At 36.7% G+C, this 26,980-nt stretch overlaps 1 protein-coding gene across 3 annotated transcripts in view; it reads left to right on the top strand.

Annotated features, from left to right (window-relative positions):
- LOC149567066 (binding protein) overlaps positions 1 to 26,980 on the top strand; it is a 278,549-nt gene that overhangs the window by 230,787 nt on the left and 20,782 nt on the right. For all 3 annotated transcript variants that reach the window (XM_089820295.1, XM_089820294.1, XM_089820296.1), the window contains 13 exons: positions 2,993 to 3,254; positions 3,436 to 3,645; positions 3,757 to 3,978; positions 4,131 to 4,307; positions 16,710 to 16,846; positions 23,252 to 23,734; positions 23,903 to 24,116; positions 24,335 to 24,556; positions 24,966 to 25,460; positions 25,566 to 25,901; positions 25,983 to 26,435; positions 26,576 to 26,622; positions 26,713 to 26,806. In XM_089820295.1, the coding sequence (XP_089676421.1) occupies positions 2,993 to 3,254; positions 3,436 to 3,645; positions 3,757 to 3,978; positions 4,131 to 4,307; positions 16,710 to 16,846; positions 23,252 to 23,734; positions 23,903 to 24,116; positions 24,335 to 24,556; positions 24,966 to 25,460; positions 25,566 to 25,901; positions 25,983 to 26,435; positions 26,576 to 26,622; positions 26,713 to 26,806 (3,352 nt within the window). The remainder of the gene's footprint in view (positions 1 to 2,992; positions 3,255 to 3,435; positions 3,646 to 3,756; positions 3,979 to 4,130; positions 4,308 to 16,709; positions 16,847 to 23,251; positions 23,735 to 23,902; positions 24,117 to 24,334; positions 24,557 to 24,965; positions 25,461 to 25,565; positions 25,902 to 25,982; positions 26,436 to 26,575; positions 26,623 to 26,712; positions 26,807 to 26,980) is intronic.

Here is a 26,980-nt window from a genome sequence, read left to right as displayed (position 1 = left end):
AAATGCAAAAAAATTAGGCTGGATGGCAATATGCATTCTGACCCAGCCATGCAGGTCATTTTCTTGTGAGCATAATTGGAGTATTTTTTAATGCATACGTTCCAAGAAACACAAACACCTAACACAACAGATTAATGACTTGTTTGTTGATCACAACCTCCACTTGAAGCTAAAGAAAGCTCAAGGGACACGTTATAATATACTTGCAGTCAGTTGAAATGTATTCATTGTGTTTTTCATTTGCAAGCTAAAGACTAATTTTTGCAAGGTCAAAAACAGGAACCATTCAGGAAGGCGAGCCAATTGACCTTGACGAAATTGATCCATGGTCTGAGTGAATTGCTGCTATTGCTGGCGATTTTCTTGAGCCTGATGATTTTGATATCATGGCAAAGGCTAGGTTGGATTCTCAAGTTATTGAACAAGCTAGGATATGCTCTTACCTAAGGGCTTCATCATTAGAGCCACCTTCTCTCTAGCATGGCATTGGCTATGTTTGATTTTTTGGAACTTTATACTTAGTTTATAGGTTGAATTTGTTAAGTTCTGCAAATTCTAAATAATCAGATCTGAGATAAAACCTTTATGCTTGCTGTTCTGATCTTCCTTCTTATTTGACCTTGAAATGAGATTAAAATATTAATTTTCTTTCTGATTTATATATTTATCACAGCAATTATTTGTGGCAGAGTTGCTTAAAGGACCGGACTTGATATTCTTTGCGTGCTCTTTAACTACAACAATACCCTCCTTATTTACCATAACCAAAGGGCATGTCCCTTAAAGGGACATGACCCTATCTAGGTCAGCTCACAATGCCTTCTCATAATCGGCGCCTCGAAAGGAGATTTAGTTTTAACAACAAACATAACTAATTTAGTTGATGTTTAATGCTAACATATAGTCATCTCCAAAGATCGCCAATCATGCCTAACCAAGGGGTAATGTATTAATAGCCTTCAAAATGGTTTTTTATGAAATAAGAGAATTGTGCGGTCTGCACAGTCAGAGCAGTATGAGGATTGAAGTTATAGTTTTAATAGAATTTGCACAGAGTCAAACAATCTTGTAATTGACATTTTGAGAACTTTTATCATCTAGTTATTGTTTATGTTTCTGTGGTATGTTTTGTGCAATATAATCAGCAATATGAACATAAACAACGAAAATCTAATTTTACAATTCATGAGTTGAACTATCTTTTTTTTTTTGCACTCAATATCTCTATGCTATGGAAATGCCCTTAAATAAGAAAAAAAAGAGTTTTCGATTGTTTTTAATCAATTATTTACATATTCCAATTTCTTTCATGTTTTTACAAAAAAATTGTACTTTTGGTTGCCGATTTTAGCCTAGAATATTAATGCTGGTATGGACTTTACTCCCACTTAATTATTATTGGGAGGTCCATATACAGGAAATGAATGTCATTGTGAGGGATGTCTAGTTTGTTGGAAGTTTTCAATTTAGATTTGATCTGAAGCTGTTGATACTGTGTGGAGTGTCTTCTTCACTAAGGATAATCATATGGTGGCGCTCCAACTTTGGGTTAATTGTTTTATATGAGTATATTGGATATTATGGCAGCTTGGCCCACAAACCTCTTTTGTTATGTGATCTCTATTTGATTGTAACATATTATTGTAATTAATGGGCAAGTTCATGTTGGTTGATTCGTGGATCTTATGAGGCGGTCTAAGAGCCAGTGATTTGCAGAAGGGAGAAACATTCTGCATAAATTGGGAGATGTTTACTGATTTAAAAAAAAGTGTATTGCACAGATGTTATCTTGATGCAAGTGGTCACAAATAAGATTCTGAGCATTATTAAGGGAGATAAGGTCGTGTGAGGTTCACACTATGAATTTGATTTTGGTTGACATTTTCCGCATAGTTAGGGCAGAATCAGACAACTTTAGAATCTCAGGTTTCTTTACCAGATTTTTTTGGGTCCAAACATTTCAGAAAGAAAGCACTGGGGATTTCAGGGAAATGGTTGCAATAAAATGACTATTGATTCTTTATTATGATTTTTATTTACTATTACCTCCTTTGTGGAAATGAAAGTTGTGTTTTTGAATTCCATGGGTTTCAAGGTTTGTTTGTTTAGACAGTTAAGAAGATAGGTCCTTACCAAGTTTCTTTCTTACATATTTTTCCATATTTGATCAGAGAACTCGTGTTTCTTCTCTATTAATATTTTATGGTTCAGATTTCGAGGTGATATTTTCCACAACTTATATTAAACTGCCGTAGAAATTAGAAATTCAAAAACCGATTTTCTTCTGTTATAGAAGGTGAATTTATTTCCTTCATGAAAATTAAGATGTCAGTAACTTAGAGCTTTCATTGATGCCCTATAAATTACATATATTTTTTATGGAGATTTTCCTTTTGTTACATTTATTGATTAATTTTATTTTGGATATGTTTGCCATTTGTAGATATACATGAATTCAAGTGTAGATGAATTGTAACATTTTTGACTGCTGATTCTTGAAAATGCCCTTTTCTATATAGCATTTGCAAATAGTGATATATTTGAGTTGCTTGTTTTACATTTCTTAAATCTACGATCGCTGAACATGACACCTTCTGTACCTTTTACAGGACTCAAGCATTTTAATGCAGGGTAGTATTTCATGATTAAAATTGTAGAGTTGTGAGGTATAGATCTAGTAAATGAAGATAACCACTTGTTTTTGTTTCATTAAGTAAATAACCATGTGTACCTAATATTTTTCACTTAAACCAGAAGCACCTGTATTCATCACAATATTTTTGTTTGAGATCTCTGTATTAATATTCCCATGTGATAAATCCAAAGAATTTTATTTGACCATCATAGGTTTTCAGAATTTCTTATTAGTGTGATCTTTGCATTTGGTTTTGTCACTTATGCCGCTTCCTTCTTGTCTGTTTTGTTAAACATATCTGATTTAAATGTTGTCCATTCTACTTTTCAAAAATAACATTCATTTTTTTTGATGCAGAGATACAGAAGTAATCAGGTTGCAAGGTTTGCAAGTTTTGGGAAGGATTTTGGTTGGAACACCGATTGAGAAAAAGGGCATGCGCTTATTTTCACTTGGAGGTGGGAGTGCAAAATCTTTCACTGAGAATCAGCAGAAGGACCAGTCAAAATTTGAACCCCTTTTTGGTGCAATTGCAGACAGACTCTTGACATTTCCTTTTACAGATGCTCTGTGTGCTACTCTATTTGATGTTCTTTTAGGAGGTGCTAGTCCTAAGCAGGTAGGTTGTCAGAACCTGTCTGTGAGCATTTCCTTACATTTGTTATTAATTAATTTTATTGTGAAATGAACTTGTCTTTCTTTTAGTATTTAAGGAGAAACTTAGTGATATCTTCATTGGAATTGAAGGAAATGAAGAATGGTTTTTCTAATTCAAATTGTGTATGCTTGTTTTAACTCAGGTTTTGCAGAAAGCTCATCATCCACAGGAGCATGGCGACAAGAAAATCTCAGCTGCTGCACCTTCATCCCATTTTGTCCTGCCTCAGATATTGGGAGTTATTTTTAAATTTACCATAAGTTGTCAAGACTTTGCAACAAGGGAATGTATATTGACAGACTTACAGATGCTGCTTCAAGCAAATCGGGCAAATATTGATTCCTTGATCTCGGTGAGCATTTTCCTTATTGTCCCTCCAGCCCATTCAGTCTGATTTTCTAATGAAACAATTACACGAGATCATTTAATTTGTTCATAACCCTTTTCTTGCAACTCTTGACAGGAGTACATGTGGCAGGCCTGGTTCTTACAGGTTTTGTCTGGTAACAAACTAAAGGAAGGTCAGGTTCTAGGGTCCAGTGAAGCTTATATTGCGCAAGATAGTGAGAAAATGCTAGTAAGAAATACTTTTTGTATTGTTCACTGTCACTGCATATGTAACGTAAAAGGGGGATGGCGTCACATAGAACAAACTGTGAATTTCCTTCTCTTGTATGTGGAACAGGTGAGTCTCAGTGTACTGTCTTCCTTTTTCGGTTGGCAAAGACCTTGTATTTTATCATATTTTAATAGTATATTTGTAGCAATAATTACAGTTTACATATGCTGAAAATCCATTCCGTGTGAAGATTTTTGATCTGGCATTTTCAATTGTAGGGACATGTCTCTGGATTGACTCTTATGCATGACCTGCTGGAAGACTTGGTAGGAGGACTGCTTGACATTACCTTCAAGCAGAACATATTTTCTGTGCAACCTTGTCGTGATAACACACTATATCTTCTAACGCTAATTGATGAGATGCTAATCAAAGACACACTCAGTTCATTACCCGTATGTTCAAAATCCTGGAGTGTGTGATTGTCTGTATCTCCTTCATTAAAACATTACTAGTTTCATTGATGCTAATGTGTTACTGATAGAATAATATTCTTGAATGTCTTTTCCTTTGTACTTGTATGCAAATCTAAAAAGGATGTGTTTGCCTGGCTTGTGTCTTGTCCATAAAATTATATTGCCATATTTTGACAAAGAAGAAAGGCAAAAAATAGATGGGCTCAAGATGATATTCGATAATGTGTGTTTAATGCAGAGTTTTCTTTTCAGCTTTCTGGAAAGTATAATAATCAGTATAACTGGAGCTACAGATAAGAATATAACAGCAATGAATTGATGCTGTATATGGAAATAATACGAGGGAATAGCTAGAGAATGATATAGGCTATTCTTACTTCATGATTTCCCAACATGAAATAATTTAACTTATATATGATTAGACTATTATCATTGAAATATTCCTCAACATAGCATCAAAATCTTCTTTAATATACTAACCGAACAAAGTCACGATATGTTAAGCAACTTAATCAAACTTAGTGTACTTGCTGCTTAATTATATAAAAACAGTATCAATACCTTATAAGTGGTTTACACTCTCTCCTAAAGATAGCCAAACTGTTGTTTGCGAACTCTGCAAATACTCTCTCTCTCTCTCTCTCTCTCTCTCTCTCTCTACACGGGAATTTACAAGTTTAACTTGCAACTTTATAGATGTAGGAAAAATGTGTAAACATATTAATGTGAATGAATTTCTGGTTTAAATGCTCTTTTCACCTTTCTTTTGCTATAAAATTACGCATTTTCTCTTTTGAGATGGCAATTATTAATCTAATATTTGTTTTTCTGAATTTTGCAATACAAACAGAAAAAGATATTAAGAAAACTAAATTTTAGTACTTTGTAAGCTGTCAAGTTTTTAACTAGTCAAAAACTATTGGCCTGCCATGTACTCGTGGCATCCAGAGTGTGCAAACTATGAGCCAAACTATTGATAATGCAAGAGGGTACTCCCAGATGATTGCAAACACAGATCTAAAAATACAAAAATCTATTGCAGAGACTCTGCTTTTACATGAAACTCGCACTCAAATTCAGGTTGCAATTTAAAAGAAATATGATCACAAATTCTTATTACAATGTAACTTTGGAATCACATTGTAGTACTAGTGTGCTGGCCTCTCCATTCTCATCAAAGACATAGGAAATAAGTGTAAAGATATCATGGGTAAAATTCTGGTTAAAATATTCTTTTAACATGTTCCTTTTGCTATAAAACCATGTGTTTTCTCTTTCTTTCGAGGTGGAAATTATTAATTTATAATATTCTTTTAGAATTTTGCAAAACAAACTAAAAAAAGATTATTAAGAAATTTTAATTTACAAAAGCTGTTGAGTTTTTTCGGAGTCAAACAATATTGGTTTACCAAGAACTCTTTGCATCCGAGACTGCAAACTATGAGCCAAACTATTGATGATGCAAGACGGAACTCCCCTCTGACTTCAAACAAAAATCTCAAAACACAAAACTCTATTGCAAAGGATCTCTGCTCTTACATTAAGCTCACACTCAAATTCAGATTGCTATTTAAAAGAAACAGAATCACATTCTTATTATAAAGCAACTTTGGAATCATAGTATAGTACTAGTACAACAGCCTCTCTATTCTCTGTTTTTTCTCTTCTTTTTAGATATATGTGGTCATCCCATACACACCTTTTCTCTTCTCTGACTGAGCAGCCTTTTCTTTGTCACTACCTCCTCCTGCTCTGTACGCAGACCCCAGACAGTTCTCTTCAGTGCACTCTTCTCTACTGCCCATTGCTCACTTCTCTTATTTGCGGCTCACGTCTATTCAATTTTTTGCATTTTGCATTAGGCTTTAGTCCTTCATGCACCCTCTCATCGTCTTCTTTACCACTTACTTGGAGTTACCAAGTTTTCTGACAAAGATTGCTGAATTTCGCATTACACTTTCAATAGAAATTATTCAGAGTTTCTAAAGCCTGAGCATATCCTGCAAAATCCATGGGATGACATCTTTGAGTGCGATACCAATATTCCCTATTTGCATACATGTCAGCAGTGGTAATTCCAGTTGCAACATTTGAAATAAAATTTCTCTCTGTCCTTTGATGGATGTTCATGCCATTTTTCAAATCTCCCATTTTTGTAGGCTGTGCAGATGATGACAGAATTGTGGAATTTGGCTTTACAGCTGCCAATTGCATTTACTTGGAAGTTTCTAAAGCTTTATCAATAAATCAATTTTGTGCATCATCTGCTATTGTGAATTTCCATGAGACTATTTTCTTTGAGGCATTTTGTTATCAGTGTCCTATCTGTGATTCAACATTTACAAGCACATATGTGGATGCATCAAATGGTGATGAATCCGGCTTTGAAGCCTAATGTCATACAATTAAGGAGCCCTCAATTGTAGCTTGTCAAATACTTATTTGTCAGCATATTTAAAACTGTATTATCAAACATTGATAGATGTTCTTGTTAAAACTTGAACTAGAAACTATAAACTAAACACATCAATATATCCTGGGAAAACCCTCTTCAATGAGGGAAACAACCCAGCCCCAACAAATATATTCTTATATTGAAGAAATCATCATAATTACAATATCAGCATCATCATAAGATACAGAGTATTATTTAGAGAAAGTCTCAGAGAGAGCAGTTAGCAAACTGCTAATTCTTGACGAGATAGAAAATAAATACTATCAGAGCTGCTGCTCTATGAACACGGGAATAACCATCCACTAAAATCACATCTGTACAAGGCAGGTAACAGATGTTTCAGAAAAAATCAATCTGATATTACAATCACCAGATCTAAGAAAGACTTCAATCAAACTGAGATGCCGATAATAAATATGAGATGCCATTCATCAAAAGAGAAGCAGTTCATTAATATGAGATGCCGTTTTTCTGAAGGAAACTCATCGATTGCAAATAACGAAAATCCATGCTATAAGGTTATACTGGAGATTATATATATATTGCCCCCAACGCCATCTTCAATTAAAGAATGAGTATTAACCTGATGCGAGTGGTGACAGAAGAACATCCTTGCACATAGAAGAATGGAAACGACATGCATTTCTAATATATCGGGTTGCCATATATGCGATGACCTTTATATAAACTTCCTCTTATTATTTGGTAATAAGTAACCGAAGAGGATAACTGATGCCATTGTAACAATCCTTGCTTAATCTGCTCGGGAAATTAACATTTATGCTGATGGAATTTTTGTCAAACAGATGTGTAATAAACTTATCTAATTCCAACCACAGAGTTCTGTACTGAAACTGGGGAATTGCATCAAACAGTTGTCATACAAATACCAAGTGCTTCATGTACCAAAGTCATAAAACTTCCAAAACACTGTTAAGACTTATACACTATGGGTTGAATTTGAACAGTAAACAGTTATGCAATCCAAATAAAGGTTCGGACTGAATTTGAATGTCAGTTAAAAATCAGTCCATTAAACAGTGAACAATGAAACCACCCTTTGCTCGGAATATAACCATACATTACAATCAGTAAACCTAAAAATTGCAGGAAAACGAGAATAATAGACCCGATTTTAGTGGACGCTTCTCCTGGTCTGGTCGGTTACTGAGTTTTATTGCTGCTAGCTCCAAATCAGGTTGCTGGCTAACATTCAGCCTGTTCTCTTTATGCAGAATAAGGTGGAAACAATGCCGATGGAGGAGTTAATTCCTAACCATATCCCGTGGTGTGTAACTCACTGTCCTTAACCTGTTTCTGCTGGCCAACTAAGGAGAGATAAATCACGACTGGCTTTTGGTCCGTCCAAGCTGATAATTGATGACTGTGTGACTCATTACCTTCTGACCCGTAGCTATTCTGAGACCTGCTAGGAGACCATATTCATGCCGCGGTGAAGGTTCCTCAGCTGCCAAGTCTACCTTAGCTCCACGTCAAGAACAAATCGTGTATTTGGCTCTAAACCCAATGTCAAACTACCAACTGATATTTCCCACTCTGAAACAAGCTAACTGAATGATGAGAGGAAGGGAAAATGTCCAACTTGTGTGCCCATGCAAATATGAAGACTTCCCCACAAACTCTGATATTATCCAACAAAACTTCTGAAAACTCTGATATAGACTTCAATTAAGAAGACTGGGGCTACGTCCAGCTTCTAATTCCCAAGGGTTTTCGTCCTCGAGATAACTCAGTCACATTTAAGCGACCAATATTCTGGATATTAAATTCATAAATTCTTGTGTCCAAATCCCAATGCAAGCTCCTCATTTATAACCTCGAAGTGAGGGAGAAATAAAGGAGCAAGGAATGTGAGATAAAACACAATTTTCGTCCTGTAGTCACTTAAGTCACTTTATAATGTAAATAACTTTATAACATAAAGTGACTTTATCCGCACACCTTAAGAAATGCTGAAGTAAATAAAATAAAACCTCTAATGTGACTGGTAGGCATCTTGTTAGCTACTGTCGTTAATCTATCTGGATGTGGAGATAGATTAACCCGGCGCCAAAGCACTAGAGCTGAGAAGGGGACATGACAGTCCTCCCTTCCATGGATTGCTTGCTCTCAAGCAATCTCAAAGCTGGATGCTACAGTATAGCCTCACTTTCCCAAGTGGCGTCCTCATATGGTAAGTCTTTCCATCAGACTAAATATTCATTGACGGTTCTGTTATGCAACTTCCTCTCCCTGGTTTCAATCACTTCTTCCGGCACCAAAATAAGCTTACCCTCTTCATCAAGTGGGGGCAAACTTGCTGAAGGTACAATGCACTGGCCCACGGCCATCTTGAGGCATGAAACATGAAAAATGTTGTGAATTCGGTGGTCACCTAGCAAATCCAACTCCTAAGTGACCTCCCAATCCTCTTGGTGATTCAATAAGGTCCATAAAATCTGGGCTTAAGTTTCTCTGACCCACTTTTCTTCAAGGAGCTATGTCTACATGGCTGTAAACAAAGAAAAACTCTATCACCCAACTCAAAACTCTGCTCAATATGATGTCGTTCAGTGTATAACTTCTGCTGGTTCTGTGCTTGCTGAATATTATCCCTGAGAGCTTGGAGGATGTCCTGCTGATCCATAATCCAATCTTTGGCCAATGGCGCCCTGTTGTCCTGTAAGGCCAAATCAATAAAAGAGAGAGGCTCGTAACCATAAAGGGCACATAAAGGAGTCATCCGAATGGACATGTGATAAGTGGAGTTATTACAATACTCCCCCAAATACAACCACTTAACCAAGCTCTTTGTTGGCCTGCAATGTAATTCCTCAAGTACCCTTCCATCCATTTATTCACTCTTTGTCTGACCGTCCGTCTACGGGTGATAGCTAGTGCTGGGAGTCAACGCTGTACCTGTCAATCTAAAAATCTCCTGCCAAAAGGTGTTGAGAAACCTACTGTACCTGTCACTCACAATAGTCTTGGGTAACCCATGGAGACGGAAGACCTCGCGAAAGAACAACTCAGCTACTTGAGAGGTTGACCAATCTGCGGCGATCACGAAGAAGTGCACGTACTTAGTCAATCTGTCTACCTCCACAAAGATGCAATCCCTGCCCTGGACCCTAGGCGACCTTGTAATAAAATCCATGAAGGTGCTCTCCCACTGCTAAGCTGGAATAGGGAGAGGCTGTAGTAAACCTGCAGGAAAGCCCTGTTCAGACTTGTTCTGCCGACAAGTCTGACACTCTCTAACATGCTGCAATACATCACCCTTTAGCGCCTTCCAAGAGAATCTCTCCTTGATTTTCCTGTAGGTTTTAAAAAACCTTGGGTGCCCTACTGATGGTGCATCGTGTATGGTGTGCATCATCTCCCCCTTTAGTTTAGATTCGGGTACTAGGTAGATTTTATCTTTGTAATATATAACATCATTCATTACCTTGTACCGCTTCTCTTGAAGTATACCATCTATAATCTGACATGCGTGAGCATTTTTGGAATACTCCACTAATAGCTAAGACCTCCAATCTGCTGAAATCTCAAAAATGGTGCAACACTCTAGCACTAGGGGTCTTCGGGAAAGAGCATCAGCAACTGTATTGTCCTTCTCCTTGACATACTCAATGTCAAAATTATAAGCTTGGATCTTGCTGACCCATTTCTACTGCCTCTCATTCAACTCCTATTCCAGGAAGTAGCGTAAGCTGTTATGATTGGTTTTTACTGTAAATTTACTTCCCACCAAATACTGTCTAAATTTGGCTAAGGCATGCATTATGGCCAGCATCTCCTTATCATAAGTGGAATATAGTAACTCGCTGCCCCTAAGTTTCCTACTCTCAAAAGCAATGGGATGGCAATCCTGCATCAATATGGCCCTTATTCCGCTTCCCGAAACATCACACTCTAAAACGAAGGGCCTAGAAAAATCAGGAAGTGCTAGCACTAGACATGTACTCATCACTTGTTTCAGTTTGTCAAAAGCTACCTCCAAATCTTCTGTCCAGCCAAATGCCCCTTTCCGTGTCAGATCGGTAAGGGGTGCTGCTACCTGAGAAAACCCTCTGGCAAACCATCGATAATAGGAACAAAGACTAAGGAAGCCCCACAACTCAGATTCATCTCTCAGTGGTGGCCAATCCAGGATTGCCTATATCTTCTCCTGATGCACCTTAACTCCCTCGGCACCAATCACATGACCTAAATAGAGAATCTCGGCTAGCCCAAATTCGCACTTAGACTCTTTTCCGAATAAAAAATGTTCCTCCATGAGATTGACCTCATCCAAATGCTGCAAATGTTCTTCCCACGTCCTGCTAAAAATTAATGTCATCAAAGAAAACCAACACACTCTTCCTTAGCTATTTTTTGAAAATATGGTTCATGCATGACTAAAAAGTGGCTGGTGCGTTAGTGAGCCCAAATGGTATCACCAAGAACTCGTAGTGTCTGTAGTGGTATCTGAAAGCTGATTTATGCACATCCTCCTCTCAAACTCGTATCTGATGGTATCTTGATCGAAGGTCTATCTTTGAGAAATAAACTGCCCCATGAAGCTCATCCAGCAACTCATCAATACGGAGACCTATTTTTAATGGTTCTCTTGTTCAGGGCGCGGTAATCTATACACATCTGAAGGGTGTCGTCTTTCTTCTTAACCAACACCATTGAAGAGGCAAAGGGGCTAGAGCTGGGTCTAATATGTCCTATATCTAAAAGCTCCTTGATCGTCTTCTCTATCCCTTCCTTGTAGTGCCTGGGGTGACGATAAGGAGTGATAATGACGGGTTTGGCACCCTCCTGTAGCTCAATGATATGCTCAAACCCTCTATCTGGTGGGATTCCCGGAGGTATATCCTCAAACACTCTCCTGCGCTTGTCTAAAATTGTTTGAATGTCATAATGATACTACTACCCTATATCCTGTGTCTCCTTTGAGGAGATGAAACATTGTGTCGCCCACTCTATATCATCATGTCTCAAAATGGCCTCCATCCTGTGAGCTGTAATCAATTTGGGTCCATTATCTAGTATGGCTTTTAGGACTACTAGTCGATCACCCTATAAGGATTCCAACTGTATGGTCTCGTGATTAAAAGTGTACCCACGAAGAGTCCTTAACCACTATCTACCTAGAATGGCATCTAACCCATCCAAATCAACAACGTAGAAATCAATCCACAAAAGATAATCGTCAAACTGTATCTAAAGACCAGCTACTTTCTTTGTACACCTCAAAACTTCACCGCCTGCTACCTTCACCTCAAACTCGGGAATGTCCACTGTCTACGAACCTCTCCTAGATACCATCCGTGTACTAATGAAATTATGAGAAGCTCCTATATCCAAGAGGCAAACAATGCACTGTCCCTTAACCACACCCTTCATTCTAAAAGGATAACATGTCGGATCAGTAGAAAGAGTGGCTATAATTGGAGGTTGTTCCATGACGGCTTTCTTCTTTTTGTCTTTAAAGGGCTGCTCTTTAACTTCTTCTTCCTCACTGTCCTCAACGTCTTCACCTTCCTGTTGCTCCCTTTCATCCTCGGAGAGAACCTCAACATAGTGTATCTTGCCTCTACGAAGGCACCTGTGATCGGGGGTCCAAGGCTCCTTGCAAGTAAAGCACAATTTCTTCCTCTTGAGTTCATCAGGCATTCAAAATCCAATCTGGGAGGATTTGGTTTCTGTTGGTTTTTGTTTCCTTGGTATGATGTAGATCCCCTGTAGGGTTTCTTTGGAGGCTATAATATTGATGAAGGTGAATCCAAATCATGAGCTATCTTGATCGCGTCATCCAAGGTGTTCGGTTTAAGTACCGTAACCAAACCCCTAAACCTCTCCTGTAACCTCTTTGTGAATAACATCACCTTTCGTTGCTTTGTCATATCTGGCACCATAACTGATATATGCTGAAACTCATCAATGAACTTATCCAAAGATCCACTATGATGTAACCAAGCCAAATCTCTGTAATAGACTTCAACATCTTTCCTGTCAAAGCGGGTAATCAGCTTGGAGCTGAAAATCTCATATGAAGTTATGAGGCCATGATTCTAGGTGACTAATCCATGATGCCACCAATCGTACGTAGCTCCCTCAAGGTGCATAGTTGTAAATTTGATGGCTTCCGCTTCAGCCATAGGCTTAAATGTCAAGTAGGTATCCAGCTTGTGAATCCATGCTCTAGCGGATGTCTAACTGCTGCCATCAAAGGTGGGAAGGGTTAGTTTGTTCATAACATGTTTTAGATCCCTATTAGGTGCTCTCAGTCTTCAATCCTGCTACTGCCTATCAGTCTCCCTTTTATGATTTAAATATTGAACAGAGGTTAGATTTTGTTTAATTGGATTTGGAAACAAATCCCACTCATTAAACATTGCCATAACACTATCCGGTAATAAATTTTGAGCTGCTGGTGGGACAGCTTCTTTTACATTAAAAACCGGCATTAAAGGCCTGCTAGTGTTATGGGTGGGAGCTCTAGCTGCTCGGGTGGATCCAACTATACTACCGCCTCCATTGTGATGGCTTGGAGCTCTTCTATGGACAGGAACCAACTGTTGCATAGTACCTGCTAATTGCTGAAGAGCATTGGCAATGTTGTTCTATCCATCTCTGATAGCCTACAACATTTCCCTAACTTCTCTATCCTGTTCATCTTCATTACGTGCCATTTGAACGTTGTTTCCTGGTTCAGCCTGTCCCAAGTGATCAACCTGTTGAGTAATATCAGCCTGTTCACCTGCTCAAAAAGTTATTTCCTCATCCACAGTGAAACTGTCTTCAATGTCAATATGAACTGAAGAGACTGTTTTTTCCGGCCTTAGGTGGCTGAATTTATGTTGTCTTCTACTCATTCCTATCTGTCATTTTGGGTAAAAATGGTCTGCAAAAATTTTTGTTATTTCCCACAAGATGGCAGGTCTTGTGGCTTTGATACCACTATAACAATCCTTGCTTAATCTGCTTGGGAAATTAACACTTATGCTGATGGAATTTTTGTCAAACAGATGTGTAATAAACTTATCTAATTCCAACCACAGAGTTCTGTACTGAAACTAGGGAATTGCATCAAACAGTTGCAATACAAATACCAAGTGCTTCATGTACCAAAGTCTTAAAACTTCCAAAACACTGTTAAGACTTATACACTATGGGTTGAATTTGAACAGTAAACAGTTATGCAATCCAAATAAAGGTTTGGACTGAATTTGTATGTCAGTTAAAAATCAGTCCATTAAACAGTGAAAATGAAACCACTCTTTGCTCGGAATATAACCATACATTACAATCAGTAAGCCTAAAAATTGCAGGAAAACGAGAATAACAGACCCGATTTTACTGGATGCTTCTCTTGGTTTGGTCGGGTACTAAGTTTTATTGCTGCTAGCTCCAAATCACGTTGCCGGCTAACATTCATACTGTTCTCTTTATGCGGAATAAGGTGGAAACAATGCCGATGGAGGAGTTAATTCCTAACCATATCCCGTGGTGTGTAACTCACTGTCCTTCACGTGTTTCTGCTGGCCGACTAAGGAGAGATAAATCACGACTGGCTTCTGGTCCGTCCGAGCTGATAACTGATGACTGCGTGACCCATTACCTTCCGACCCATAGCTATTCTGAGACCTGTTAAGAGACCATATTCATGCCGTGGTGAAGGTTCCTCGGCTGCCAAGTCTACCTTAGCTCCATGTCAAGAACAAATTGTGTATTTGGCTCTAAACCCAACGTCAAACTACCAACTGATATTTCCCACGCTAAAACAAGCTAACTGAATGATGAGAGGAAGGTAAAACGTCCAACCTGAGTGCCCATGCAAATATGAAGACTTCCCCACAAACTCTGATATTATCCAACAGAACTTCTAAAAACTTTGATATAGACTTCAATTAGGAAGACTGGGGCTACATCTAGCTTCTAATTCCCAAGGGTTTTCGTCCTCAAGATAACTCAGTCACATTTAACCAACCAGTATTCCAGATATTAAATTCATAAATTCTTGTGTGTCCAAATCCCAATGCAAGCTCCTCATTTATAACCTCGAAGTGAGGGAGAAACAAAGGAGCAAGTAATGTAGGATAAAACACAATTTTCGTCCTGTAGTCATTTAAGTCACTTTATAACATATAACATAAAGTGACTTCTTTTGCACACCTTAACAAATGCTGAAGTAAATAAAATAAAACCTCTAATGTGACTGGTAGGCATCCTGTTAGCTTCTGCCATTAATCTATCCGGATGTGGAGATAGATTAACACAGCGCCAAAGCACTAGAGCTGAGAAGGGGACATGACAGCGAGCGAATATGCGGGACGCAGAAAGAAGTAAGAGGTTGAATACAATGATGTAATATAAGACACCTGTTTGATTAAAATTAAATACAAAATTTCTCCAAAAATATGTTAGTGCATATTTGATATATATCTGCCATTTCTAAATCGTAGTATTCAGAATTTCATATAAGGCTAAAATATTTAACAGTTCTTTCCTATTCCAAAACTCATACTTCGTAGAGAACTGTTGGAGGGTTTAAGTTTACAGTTAGTTGAATAAAGAGCTGTTAAACCACCAAATCAAAATTGAAGAAAAACAAACCAAAACAAAAAGGTAAATATTGTTTTTGGACAACGCTGATTATTCATGGACCTGTGCATGCTCTTGCACCAGATATGCTGGGTAGGAAAACTTTTGTGAGTAGGACTCGCAAAATGTTGTTAGGTAGTTGGACTACCCTTTCAAGTTGCCGGCAACCTGCAGCATACTCCGTCTCTGTGTTGAGGAGGTGAATCTCTTCTTTTTCCCTTCTCCAGCAATCGCTGTAACGACTGTCACCTTCTGGCTGCATCTGTGCTCACCACTTTTCTCTCCTCTCGTGAATATACACTCACTATGTACCGTCATTCACCTAAGTTTTCCTTTTTTTCTTCTCCTTCGTGGGATGCAACACACCACTAATTGGCCTCCTCCACCAAATATCATCTCCATTCTTTCTGTCCATCGTGAATAATTTATCCACCACAAATCGATTACCTCCACGAAATCTCACCTGTAGTATCCACCTGTGCTTCCACATCCTCTTCAACTTAGCTCTGCCATGTCTTTTTCTGCATTGAACTCTACAATCTTTTACCCATCCTCAGTAGGTCCGTGTTCAAAGGCATATGAAGCCTTAGGGTTTCACTTTCCAATATTGGCTAATATTCTTTTAAGGCTACATTGATGTGGGTTTGTTCAAAATTTATAATAGAATCATTGTAACTTTGAGGAATGATTGTAACTAAGAGATCTGACACTCTGGAATGTTTCCGAGAGTTCTTTGTGTATTGTCTTAATGGTTTCTTGATCAATTGGTTAGCTTAAAGGCTATAAAATCATTCCAAAGCTTTTGTAATATATCTTATCAAGATTAATAAAGAAATATAGAAGTATATTACTTGGCTATTAATTTGACATTTAATAAAAATTTACAATTTTTGTTATTTATTCATTTGTTTATGTAGAACATGGCTTATGTCTGTATCTGAACAAATATTGTCTTTAGGTCTGTTTTGTTTAAGGGACACTATAACAGTAATATGCCTTACCTATGTATGAAGATATCATCAGTTAATAGCAAGAAGATGATATAGTTTATTCTTCCTTGCTGCTTGTCTTCAATATAAATCTTTTTAACTTCTCAATTATTAAACTTAATTAGAATATGCTGAGTAATTTTATCAAGCTTAGTTTACTTTGTGCTTGACTACATATATAATATAAAGCTTACCGAAGTGCTTTTAAGCTGTCTTCAATATTTTTCTTAAAAGATCTTATAACTGTTTCTTATAGATAATTAGCTACAGACAAGTTAGAAAGGATAAGACTCCTCTTTCCTGTGGTTTAATAATCACATTCTCTATTCATTAATGCAGTTTCCTGGAAATAGTTTGTCTGAGGGGCTAGTTGATGGTGTTCATGCTTTTGAAGGTTCTTATCAGTCTGGGCCTTCTGAACATTCTGGAAAAATGCACGTGTTAGTTGATGATTTGAGTGGAATTTCCGATGCCAGGTTTTTCTGCTACCCTTTTGTGCTCAATCTTAGATATTATGCTCGGGAAAAACTGTCTCCTGTGCATAATTACGTTAACTGAAGTGTATTCTGACATAAAATACTAATAACTGGAGGCCAGCAGCCGCAGTGCTCTGCTTAGAACAATCCTTTTCTATAGTTATCTTTTTTTTTTTAACTGAGTTCTCCTTAGAGCAATCCTTTTCTGTAGTTACCTTTTTTTAATTAACTTTTTTTCTTCATTTCCTCATCTGTTGCATCTGGAGACTTATATCTTTCATCTGTAATCATATTTTTCTGCAAGGTCTTGTAATGGTAGGGCACGCTTATTCAATATATGTTGTTATTATGGTAGATTTTTTCATGTATAAAATATTTGATTATGTGTACTGTTTACTATTGTGATTGGTCAGTTATTTTCAGCTTGGAATATGTGTTTCCAGGATCTTGTTTTGCTTGAACTTAAAATAGAAATATAAGTCTTTTCTATGCTGACATAATGTTCCCTGTCAGGATATTTACTTATGTTTTCTGTATGATGGATTGCCTTATGTAATAACTGTATGATGGGAAACATTACTAAGCACGATAATGTTCCTCCTGGGTCCCACAAACCAAAAGGCCAGCCACCTTGCCAACTGTCTGTAATATCCTATTGTTCCATACCTATAATAGATGGAATATCCAAGATGCCAAACTGCCACAATGCTGCCCCACTAACAAATATCCCAAAATTATAATTGTACTAAAGAAGCAAACAAGCAACATTGGTGGACATGGCTTCCTCCTCCATGCAGGGAAGTGTACTAAACCTACCATCCATCCAACACCCATGCAATGATCGAAAAGGAAAGTCCTCCACAAGTGGGCTGAATGGAAAACAAAATGCATCCCATACAAGGTGTCCATAATGTGATGCACTAACCGACCTCTCTAAGAATCCTAAATCCACACTAGGATTCCATAACTGTCTCTCTATACTAGGAATCAGACAGTGCACATCCTTTTGAAAAATTCACACCATCAAGCATGCCAAGCTCAACCATCCCATAGTGAATAGACTCTAACCAGGTGTCATCATTATGCTCAACTTTTGTGATAGTAGAGTTACCAGAGGAAGTAGATGAATCTTCCAGTAATGTGGTTGAGTTCCAGCTGCGTAAAAAGGAAAACAAATCAAGGGATGCTCATCAACGTCGTTCTTTCCCCTTATATGCTCCTTGGCCATATTGTTAGCCAAGTCTCTATCCAAGGCTTATAGTAATCAGCATCATGTCCCTCTGTCATATATGAAAAGGCAGCCACCTCTTGGCTGCAATTAGCATCAATTTGGGACTCTTGATCAATTTCAAGAGGTGCTCCATCATCCAACACAAAAAGTGGATTGTCACATATCCAATCAACATCTATCTCGAAAGTAAGTGACTATGCTTCATCCAATTAACATTATCCTAGCTCAAAGTATTACCATCATAAGAATGAATATTTTCATTCCAAATCTCAGTTGTTGCTACACAATTAGCTGACCCAAAAGGTGTGTTGTCAATCCTGAAGTCATTAGCCAAAGGAGATGATGCCATAATGCATGGAGACTCCTTTGGATTCCTAGGTGAAACTGATCCAAATTAAAGCTGATGCAAGAAGTCTGTGGCTGCACGTACAAATTAAACCAAACTCCCCTCCTTATGCACACCAGATACATCAGCCTTCACAAATCATAATTGTTGTCTGATGCCATTTAGACATCACTGTGGTGCTGTAAGAATGGTTTCAAACTTTTTGCAAATTTACCGGAACTTGATGTTTGGTGTTTATATAGTGGCATTCGTCTCATCATAAACTGATGGATTCATTCATCTTTTTGATCTTTTTTTATGGATATTTTAGCCAACAGTTTCCCTACAAATTTATTTGGCACATTCCCATATTTTTCCTGAATTGTATTGGATTTTGATAAGAGTTTTGAAATGATTTCCAATGCTCAAAATTGTTTCATTGAGTACGGACTGAAGAAATTCCAGCTGTTCAGTTATTTCCTCAAATATATGCTCATGGTGTCTCGCAAAAAAGATAAAATTTCCAGTTTCCTTTCTGAAGTATTTTGCAAACAGTTTTCACATATTGAACATTTAAACATTTTCACAGAGTTTGCTTACAGATTCACATGTAGAGTTTCGGAGTAGCTAAAATGATGCTGAACAATTCCGAAAGTTTGAATCCAGAATTTGATGAGGAAGTATCTAATTGAGAACAATCGCTGTTGTATTTTTTGCTATTATTGTGAATCACTGAACAGATTAACAATCGACAGCAACAGACATTAGCACAACTATGATAATCAATTCACCTCAATTGTTGCAAAATAAATAAATTCTGAAGATGAGATCATGTCATAGCTCTCCTTAGTATGCAACAAGTTCATCATATGAAAATGTGTCAAGATAGACACCGTCCTCTGAATCTTTGTACCACACAACATGGGTTAAACATAACCTGTATTGTTTCAGCCAAATACTACCGCTACAAGGTACTGGGGATTTATTCATAAAGAATAAACATGTCCGCCACTTGAAAAGATGTGAATACCAAAGCATAGCTTATGCAGGCCAGTCCTCCAATCTATGCTCAAGCATTCAAATAAATATATTTACGGTAATAATAACCTAAGTTGCCGAATCAGGAGCAGGATTGGGTACGGGTATGTAGGTATGAAACACTGGTATGACAAACTTTTTTGTAACGGGTTGGGCACATTTTTGGTATGGTTGTGTGTGTGTGTGTCTATATATGCAGCTTAAAAATAGAATTAAGATTAGAATGTCATATACCTATGCATATGCTAAACAAAACCATTACAAATTTCAATTTTTGAAACATATCATTCTAATTTAAATTTAGATTTCTGTATTGAGAAGTCAAGCTAGAATCTCATGGTAGATAAGTTCAGAGTTTGTTAGTCAGCAGCAGTCTAGGTCTTGAAAATATCTAAAAGATCAAACTAGATTGCTAAACATTTCAGAATTTGAAAACACAAATCCCAGATGTGTACCCACAGGAGATTCGTTTCAGAATCAGATCCAGGTACGTTTCATACCCGGAAACGCCTAGAAAAGTCTCATGATTCAGCAACTTAGATAATAAACATCATTGATATTTGATTGGCATCAAATAAAATTAATACCATGTATTGAATAGTGGCACCAAGTGTAAAATATTCACAAATAATATCTTTTCACTCAGAAGTTGTGAGCAATGAAATACATTCCACCGTAATGTCTTTAAAAGTCTTCAATCACATATTGCATGTGTGCCCAGATTAAAATGTAGAAGCTGAACAAGATAATATGTCTGATAACCCATAGTGAAGACAAGAGACCACAAGCTGGGAACTCTGTATCCATCAATCTTCTCAGCAGTTTAGTTGAAGATCCTTACTAATAACATTCTCAGAGAATCGCTTGCATGAAAGAATTTGTGTTTTTGTTTCCTAGCTCGTGATGAATTCAATTCCACTGTTTAAATTTCCCAACTTTCTGCAATGATATACTTCTCTAAAATATGCTTTATTCCCAAATCTCTCAATAAAGTCAAGGCTCAAATATTTCCCATCAATAAGCTCTTGAAATACATTGCACCCAAAATCAACCCGCAACCTAATAAATTTGCCCCCTCATATATATTCATGGGAAAAGCTATATATTGGAATCCCAATTTTTTATTATTAATTTAATTATAGTTCCGTATCGACCATAAGTAATGAGTATTTGGCTTATTTTATAACTTCCCTAAATATACCAATAAAATAATTCCCAAAATGTCTTTACAACCATGACAATATGAGTAGTCAGCAAATTATGAAATATGAGATGGCCCTGCCAGTCTTTAACATTTATAAATAATAATCATCCTTCTGTTTAAATATAAATCATTCAACTTAGTTTTTGAGTAACTTCCAATTATGCCAAAATAAGTGAAACTCCACCTTATAAAACCTTGCATTAATTATTCTTCGTCCCTTGCAGTGTTTGCAGAACTTCACCAAATCACAGCTCTGTTAAAATAATTGCAGATATACAGAAGGAAACACTTTATTTCCAGATCAGATCTCAGCACAAACTTGAATTCATATGAATTCCGCACAAGTGTGCAAATACCTTTGTACTATCAATTTCTTTTAAATCTGTTGCTCATTGAACCTCACATATTGGTAGAAAAACCAACTCTGATACCACTGTACTATACCTGTGGATATTTTTCTCCAATCTTCTAAAAAACTTTTTTCAGAATTTAACAGATCTTTATGCAAATAAAACCAGCGAATGCTCATATAAAATACTCAGAAATTGCTTTTGCATTTAATTTCAGCAATACAATAACATACTAAATTCCAATCTTAAATATAGTATCAATAATGAAATTGACACAACTAGAAAATGAACTTGTAATTGTAGATCTGAACTACATCACGAATCCACCACATAAGATGAATCAAATTTGCGTACAATTCATCCAATAAGACTGAAGGGTTCCTTCATTCGGTTTTGAAAATGAAAGCTGCAAGCTTCCACATTTCTCAAAGAGAAATCTGAAACAATCTCAATATCCTATGTATGCTGAAATGAGCTCCTCTTGACTTCTTTTAAGCATAACCTGGCGACTCTTAATATTCCCTTGCCTGTCTCTTCATTTTTTATTCTCTTTTTCTCTTTTAATTTGTCCTTTTTTCACTTAAGAGAATAATATAGCCTTATAATAATAAAGTGACTTATTAGGATGCATTTTAAGTTAAAAGTCACTTTACAAAAACTATGTAATATTGAGGTATTAAAATAAATAACTAGTTGGACTCTAAAAATCATGTGTGATAGCTCGTTGGAGAGAGCTCAATGAGGTTCCAAGTCCAACACTGAAAGACCTATAGTATGGATCCCTGCTAACTTGCTATAAATAGTAAGTATTTGGAGACCCTGCTATTGTGACTCCGATCTGCTTGAATTTGAAGATATCTATGTAGAATCTCAAACTAATCCTTGCAAAGTACTGGTTAGCCCACATGACCATGGTGAAAAGGGCTAACGACGCATTAGGAAATAATGGCCTAGAAAATGGGGACATTACTGTTAGAACCCTTTCTTACGATGAATAAATGTTGATTCCCTTTCTCTTTAATCATGTATTATAACTAAGTTGCTGGTTCGGATTTGGGTATGGATTTGGATTCGAGACTTGGGTTCGAAATTCGTTCAATTTTTTTGGGGTTTGGGTTCGGATTCATTTTTGGGTTCGCTTGTACAAGAATATATATACATACATACATACATACATATATATATACATACATATATATATACATACATATATATATATATATATATATATATATATATATATATATACATACATATATATATATATATATATATATATATATATGCAGCTAATAAGTTCATACACCACTATGCTATTTTAAAACAACATAGCAAAATACACCACCATATCAATGTTTCAGTCTGAAAACAATAATGTGAACATTAATAATCAGCCATCATGATCAAATATCATCAAAAACCAACAAGCGAATCATCATTCTGCTGTAGCAAATTAGAATCACAAAAAGGTAATGCTTTAGGCCCATTTAAGGCCAATGTTATGATAGTGCCATATTGTAAGCTTCAGAAATAAATTGTCATACTCAATGATTCAAAGATAGAAGCTTTGGATCAGACAGAATGAAGCCAAGAAAGCAGGCTTTGGATCCAGATTTAATCACAGTAAAGATCTCTTTAAATTTTGTTCAATCCATAGTTTTCTATACATGTTAGCCTATATGCACAACATACATTCTATAATAGATGTGTGACACTTTTATACATCTTGATTCTTCTCAAGTAGCATTCAATTCAAATTAAATATGATAAGTAATTTTAGTTGAATCATGTCCTTGTGTCTAATTCTGAGTCTATTTTGGCAAATAACTACTTTTTGGAATAGTAAACAAAAAGGTGTTTTTTGACCAAATTCTTTGAAATTCTATCCACATTCCTATTCTGGAATCTGTAGTCTTTCAAAAGTCGTCTGGATTTTGCTAGGGTTCCTTTGAGAGAATTCCCAACGAAACTCAGTCTCTGTGGCAGACTTTTGACAGAATTTGACAAGGACCAGACTTTTGAGAGAATTGAACCAGGAATTCCTTGGTCCAGGAGAGAATCTAGTAACTTAGTATTATAATAAATTGACAAACTAGTGGAATTGTAGCACTGTTCAAATCTTTCATATGCTATTGACATGTTATATAATCTTAAAATCAGGAAATGTTTCGAAAGATGTTGCCTTAATAACCATGCACGCTATTTGTTTAAAACTGATTTAACAGGCTTTGATTTCTGAAATCATGTTTTTTGCCAGAGTTGTTAAAAGGTCCTCATCAATGAACCAGTTGAGAGGTTGGCAATATTCTTCTAATCAAGAAATTGCCTCGGAGGGCCATTGTTGGCACTTATATGACAAGGTTTGGACACTTATAAGTGAGATGAATGGAATAGGTCCAAGCAAGAGATTCATAGAGACAATGATGGGTCCATCTTTGGGTCAAAGAGCACGTGGTTTAGTAGAATCTCTTAACATACCAGCTGCTGAAATGGCTGCTGCAGTTGTATCAGGAGGACTTGCTGGAGTGGTGAGCATTAACACAAGTAAGGTTGCTGACAAAGCTATCCGACTGCGAGGAGAAAAATGGCCAAGAATTCTTTTCCGATTGGTGTTACTGTACGTTTACAAAGCTGATCTGGGAGGAGCATCTCGTTGTGCTCAACAATTTGTATCACTTCTTCCACGTCTCTTATTAAATGACAATGAGCAGATAAAAAACAGGCTTCAGCTTTTTATTTGGTATTTCCATTTCCCTTTATTCAAATTTTCTCCATTTGTAGTTTTATTAACTGTTAAATTGGGTTTTAATTATTTGTATACCTTTTTTGAGTTTAATTTCGATTCCCTTTTAGAGTTATTCCTATGAAACCCAACTGTAACTGGAGCTTGATGTTTTTTCATGAGCAGGTCATTGCTTGATGCAAGAGCACAAGTTGGGAGCCTTGATGATGGAGCCCGTTTTCATGTGATCTCTCAATTGGTACGAGAAAGTGTAAGGCACGGTAAGAGCATGCTAGCCACGAGTATTGCTGATAGAGATAGCTCAGAGGATCCAAGCAGCATACTGAATGAGACTGGGTCTGTTAACAGTTTACTGCAGAGAGATAGAGTTGTTGCAGCGGTATATTGAGAGAATCCCATTGTTGTGATCCTATTAACATTTGAATTTTGTTGGAAACATAAATGTATACATGTGCAGTATATTTATTTGTTTCTGACCATAGCATTTGAAGTCAATTGCATGAAGAAACACCAATGCCATGGTGTTTTCCATACTTAACGTTTTTTAATCTGTCCTATTTAAAAATCTATTAACATTTTCTAAATAAATTGTTACAGGTGAGAGAGGAAATAAACTATATAAAATCCTGCATATCAGAGCGCTTAAAGCAAGTGCAAGAACTTGGCATGGAGGTAGAAGAGTTGTCTAGTTTGGAAAGCTTGCAGAAGAAACAGCTGGAGGATGAGTTGTTAAGTAACATGGGTGTGATTTGTTCAAGTGATGGAAATCGTAGAGCTGCAGCACGGCTTTCTTATGATGAAGATCAACAATCTATATCTGTAAGATATGTTTTGTAGGGTTGCTGGCATAGTTTCCATGTAGAGGTTTCTTGAATGTATCTCCCTTTTACTTGTTTCTATCTATCCTGGGCTTTCTTTCTTTTTCTGCGTACCAGAGCTCTGAGTGGGTCAGCAGTGTGATATTACCTTCCTAATCAAGATGTATACTCATATTGTTTTCATGTTGTCACGGTTTGTCAAACCCTTCAAATACAATGTTTTTTATATCAATTACATCATTGCGTGTTTTAAGTGGATATCACATAAGATTTTGGCTGATAGTTTTAGTTTTAGATTCCTAATCTGTAAGGACATAATGGTTCACTAAAGTCTACTAAATGGTAGGATAATAGCATCTAGTTTACTTGTTGAAATAAAATCTGTTTCTCACTTTTTTCTTATTATGCAGGAGAAATGGTGCCATATGTTTAGGGATCTGACTGATGAAAGAGGGCCTTGGTCAGCCACACCTTTCCCAAACAATAAAGTGACACGGTGGAAACTTGATAAAACTGAAGATCCATACAGACGAAGGATGAAACTTAAAAGAAACTATCTTTTTGATGAACAACTGTGCCATCCTCCATCTACACTTGTGCATGATGATTCTGATACTGGTCAACATGTTGATAACTTGAATCCTGGCATGGAGAATAATGTAATAGGTGAAATCAAAAGTTTCCTCCTGAAGGGTTTGCGAGGAATCAGTGAGGAGGAAGCTTCTGATGTTCCAGAAAATGAAGAAGATGAACCCTTGAATCCTGCTCCAGCTCCCAGTGAAGTCAGCCCTGCATTAGATCTAGGTACTGAATGTTTTGATCACAATGACAAGAAAGTAGATGATGACATTTCAAACAACAAGCAGGAACAGACGGGAAAATTGTCAAATGCAGGAGAGAATGAGGTATAGTATTGAACTTTATATATATGCACATGTTTTAGAAGCAAAAATTGAAGTGTGTGTGGTAGGATCCTGCAGTTTCCAAAATTAAGAATATTGTCTTTGCAGGTGCTTCTTTCAGTTTCTTGTGTTGTTATTACACCGAAGAGGAAAATGGCAGGGCACTTAGATGTTATGAAATGTTCTCTTCATTTCTATGTTGAGTTTGTGGTGGAGGGAACAGGAGGATCGCATGTTTTTAACAGTCAAGGTGGTTTAAATTATCCTGAAAGTGCTGAATCATACCATTTGGAAAGAGCTTCGAAACAAAAAACCTATAAGATCCATGCCAATGGAGAGGGAGAAAAGGGGAATCCGATGGAGAGACTTGATCCTGTTCAACAAAAGGCTTTCTCAGGGAAGCCAAAGGATGTTAAGCGGCATAGGCGATGGGATCTCAGTAAGGTAGTTTCGTTAGATATTTCAATTATAATAAATGCTTTATGCTAAAAAAAACTTCCCTAACAATTCTTGAAGTTATTGCAGGTTAAGGCTGTTCATTCAACTCGTTATTTACTGCAATATACAGCGATTGAAATCTTCTTCAGTCATTCAATTTCTCCCGTTTTCTTAAATTTGGCTTCACAAGAGCATGCAAAAGATGCAGGGAAACTGATTGTTTCTTTGAGGAATGAGATATCTTATCCAAAATCAAGTTCAAGAGGCAGAGATGAGATTATTCATTTTATTGATAAACGATTAGCAATTGAAATGGCAGAAAGGGCAAGGGACGTCTGGCGAAGGCGAGAAATAAGCAATTTTGAATATTTAATGGTTCTTAACACTCTCGCAGGGAGATCTTATAACGATCTAACACAATATCCTGTTTTCCCATGGATCTTGGCTGATTACACTTCTCAGGATCTCGATTTCAACAAATCAACAACATTTCGTGACCTTTCTAAACCTGTTGGTGCTTTGGACACAAAACGGTTCCAGGTAAACACAAATTCAAAGCCTCAAGTTGTCATACTTGTAGGTGTGTTTATTTTAATAAATGGTGCTATTTATGTAAGTTAATCTGTGTAATTCACTTTGAAAGTAAATTTCTAGTTCGTTTGTAAAAATGCATTCCACAGGTCTTTGAAGAACGGTACCAGAATTTTTTTGATCCCGATATTCCTAGGTAAGGCATTCTTCACACCTCACCCTACCCTAACATGTTTTTTCTCTTTCTGTAAAAACATAGCTACACTAATTGATTTATTTTTGTCAGCTTTTATTATGGTTCTCATTACTCAAGTTTGGGAAGTGTACTCTATTATCTACTGAGACTGGAGCCCTTTACAACACTTCATCGTAATTTGCAGGTATCATAATATAAAAGATTAATGTTTCTTTGTCTAATCCATCATTACAAACGTGGTAGAATCTGATCATTATTATGAACTTAATCTACCATTGACTTGCAAAATTTGAAAACTTATTCAATGATGTGTAAGATTCTGTTGTTTCTCCTTTACTTAGGCTACTGAAAAATAGCT

This window comes from Cupressus sempervirens, chromosome 3 (genome assembly GCF_028749045.1).
Source record: "Cupressus sempervirens isolate cs-2001-9-10 chromosome 3, ASM2874904v1, whole genome shotgun sequence".
Taxonomy (NCBI): domain Eukaryota; kingdom Viridiplantae; phylum Streptophyta; class Pinopsida; order Cupressales; family Cupressaceae; genus Cupressus; species Cupressus sempervirens.
This window is presented reverse-complemented; position numbering and strand designations above follow the sequence as displayed.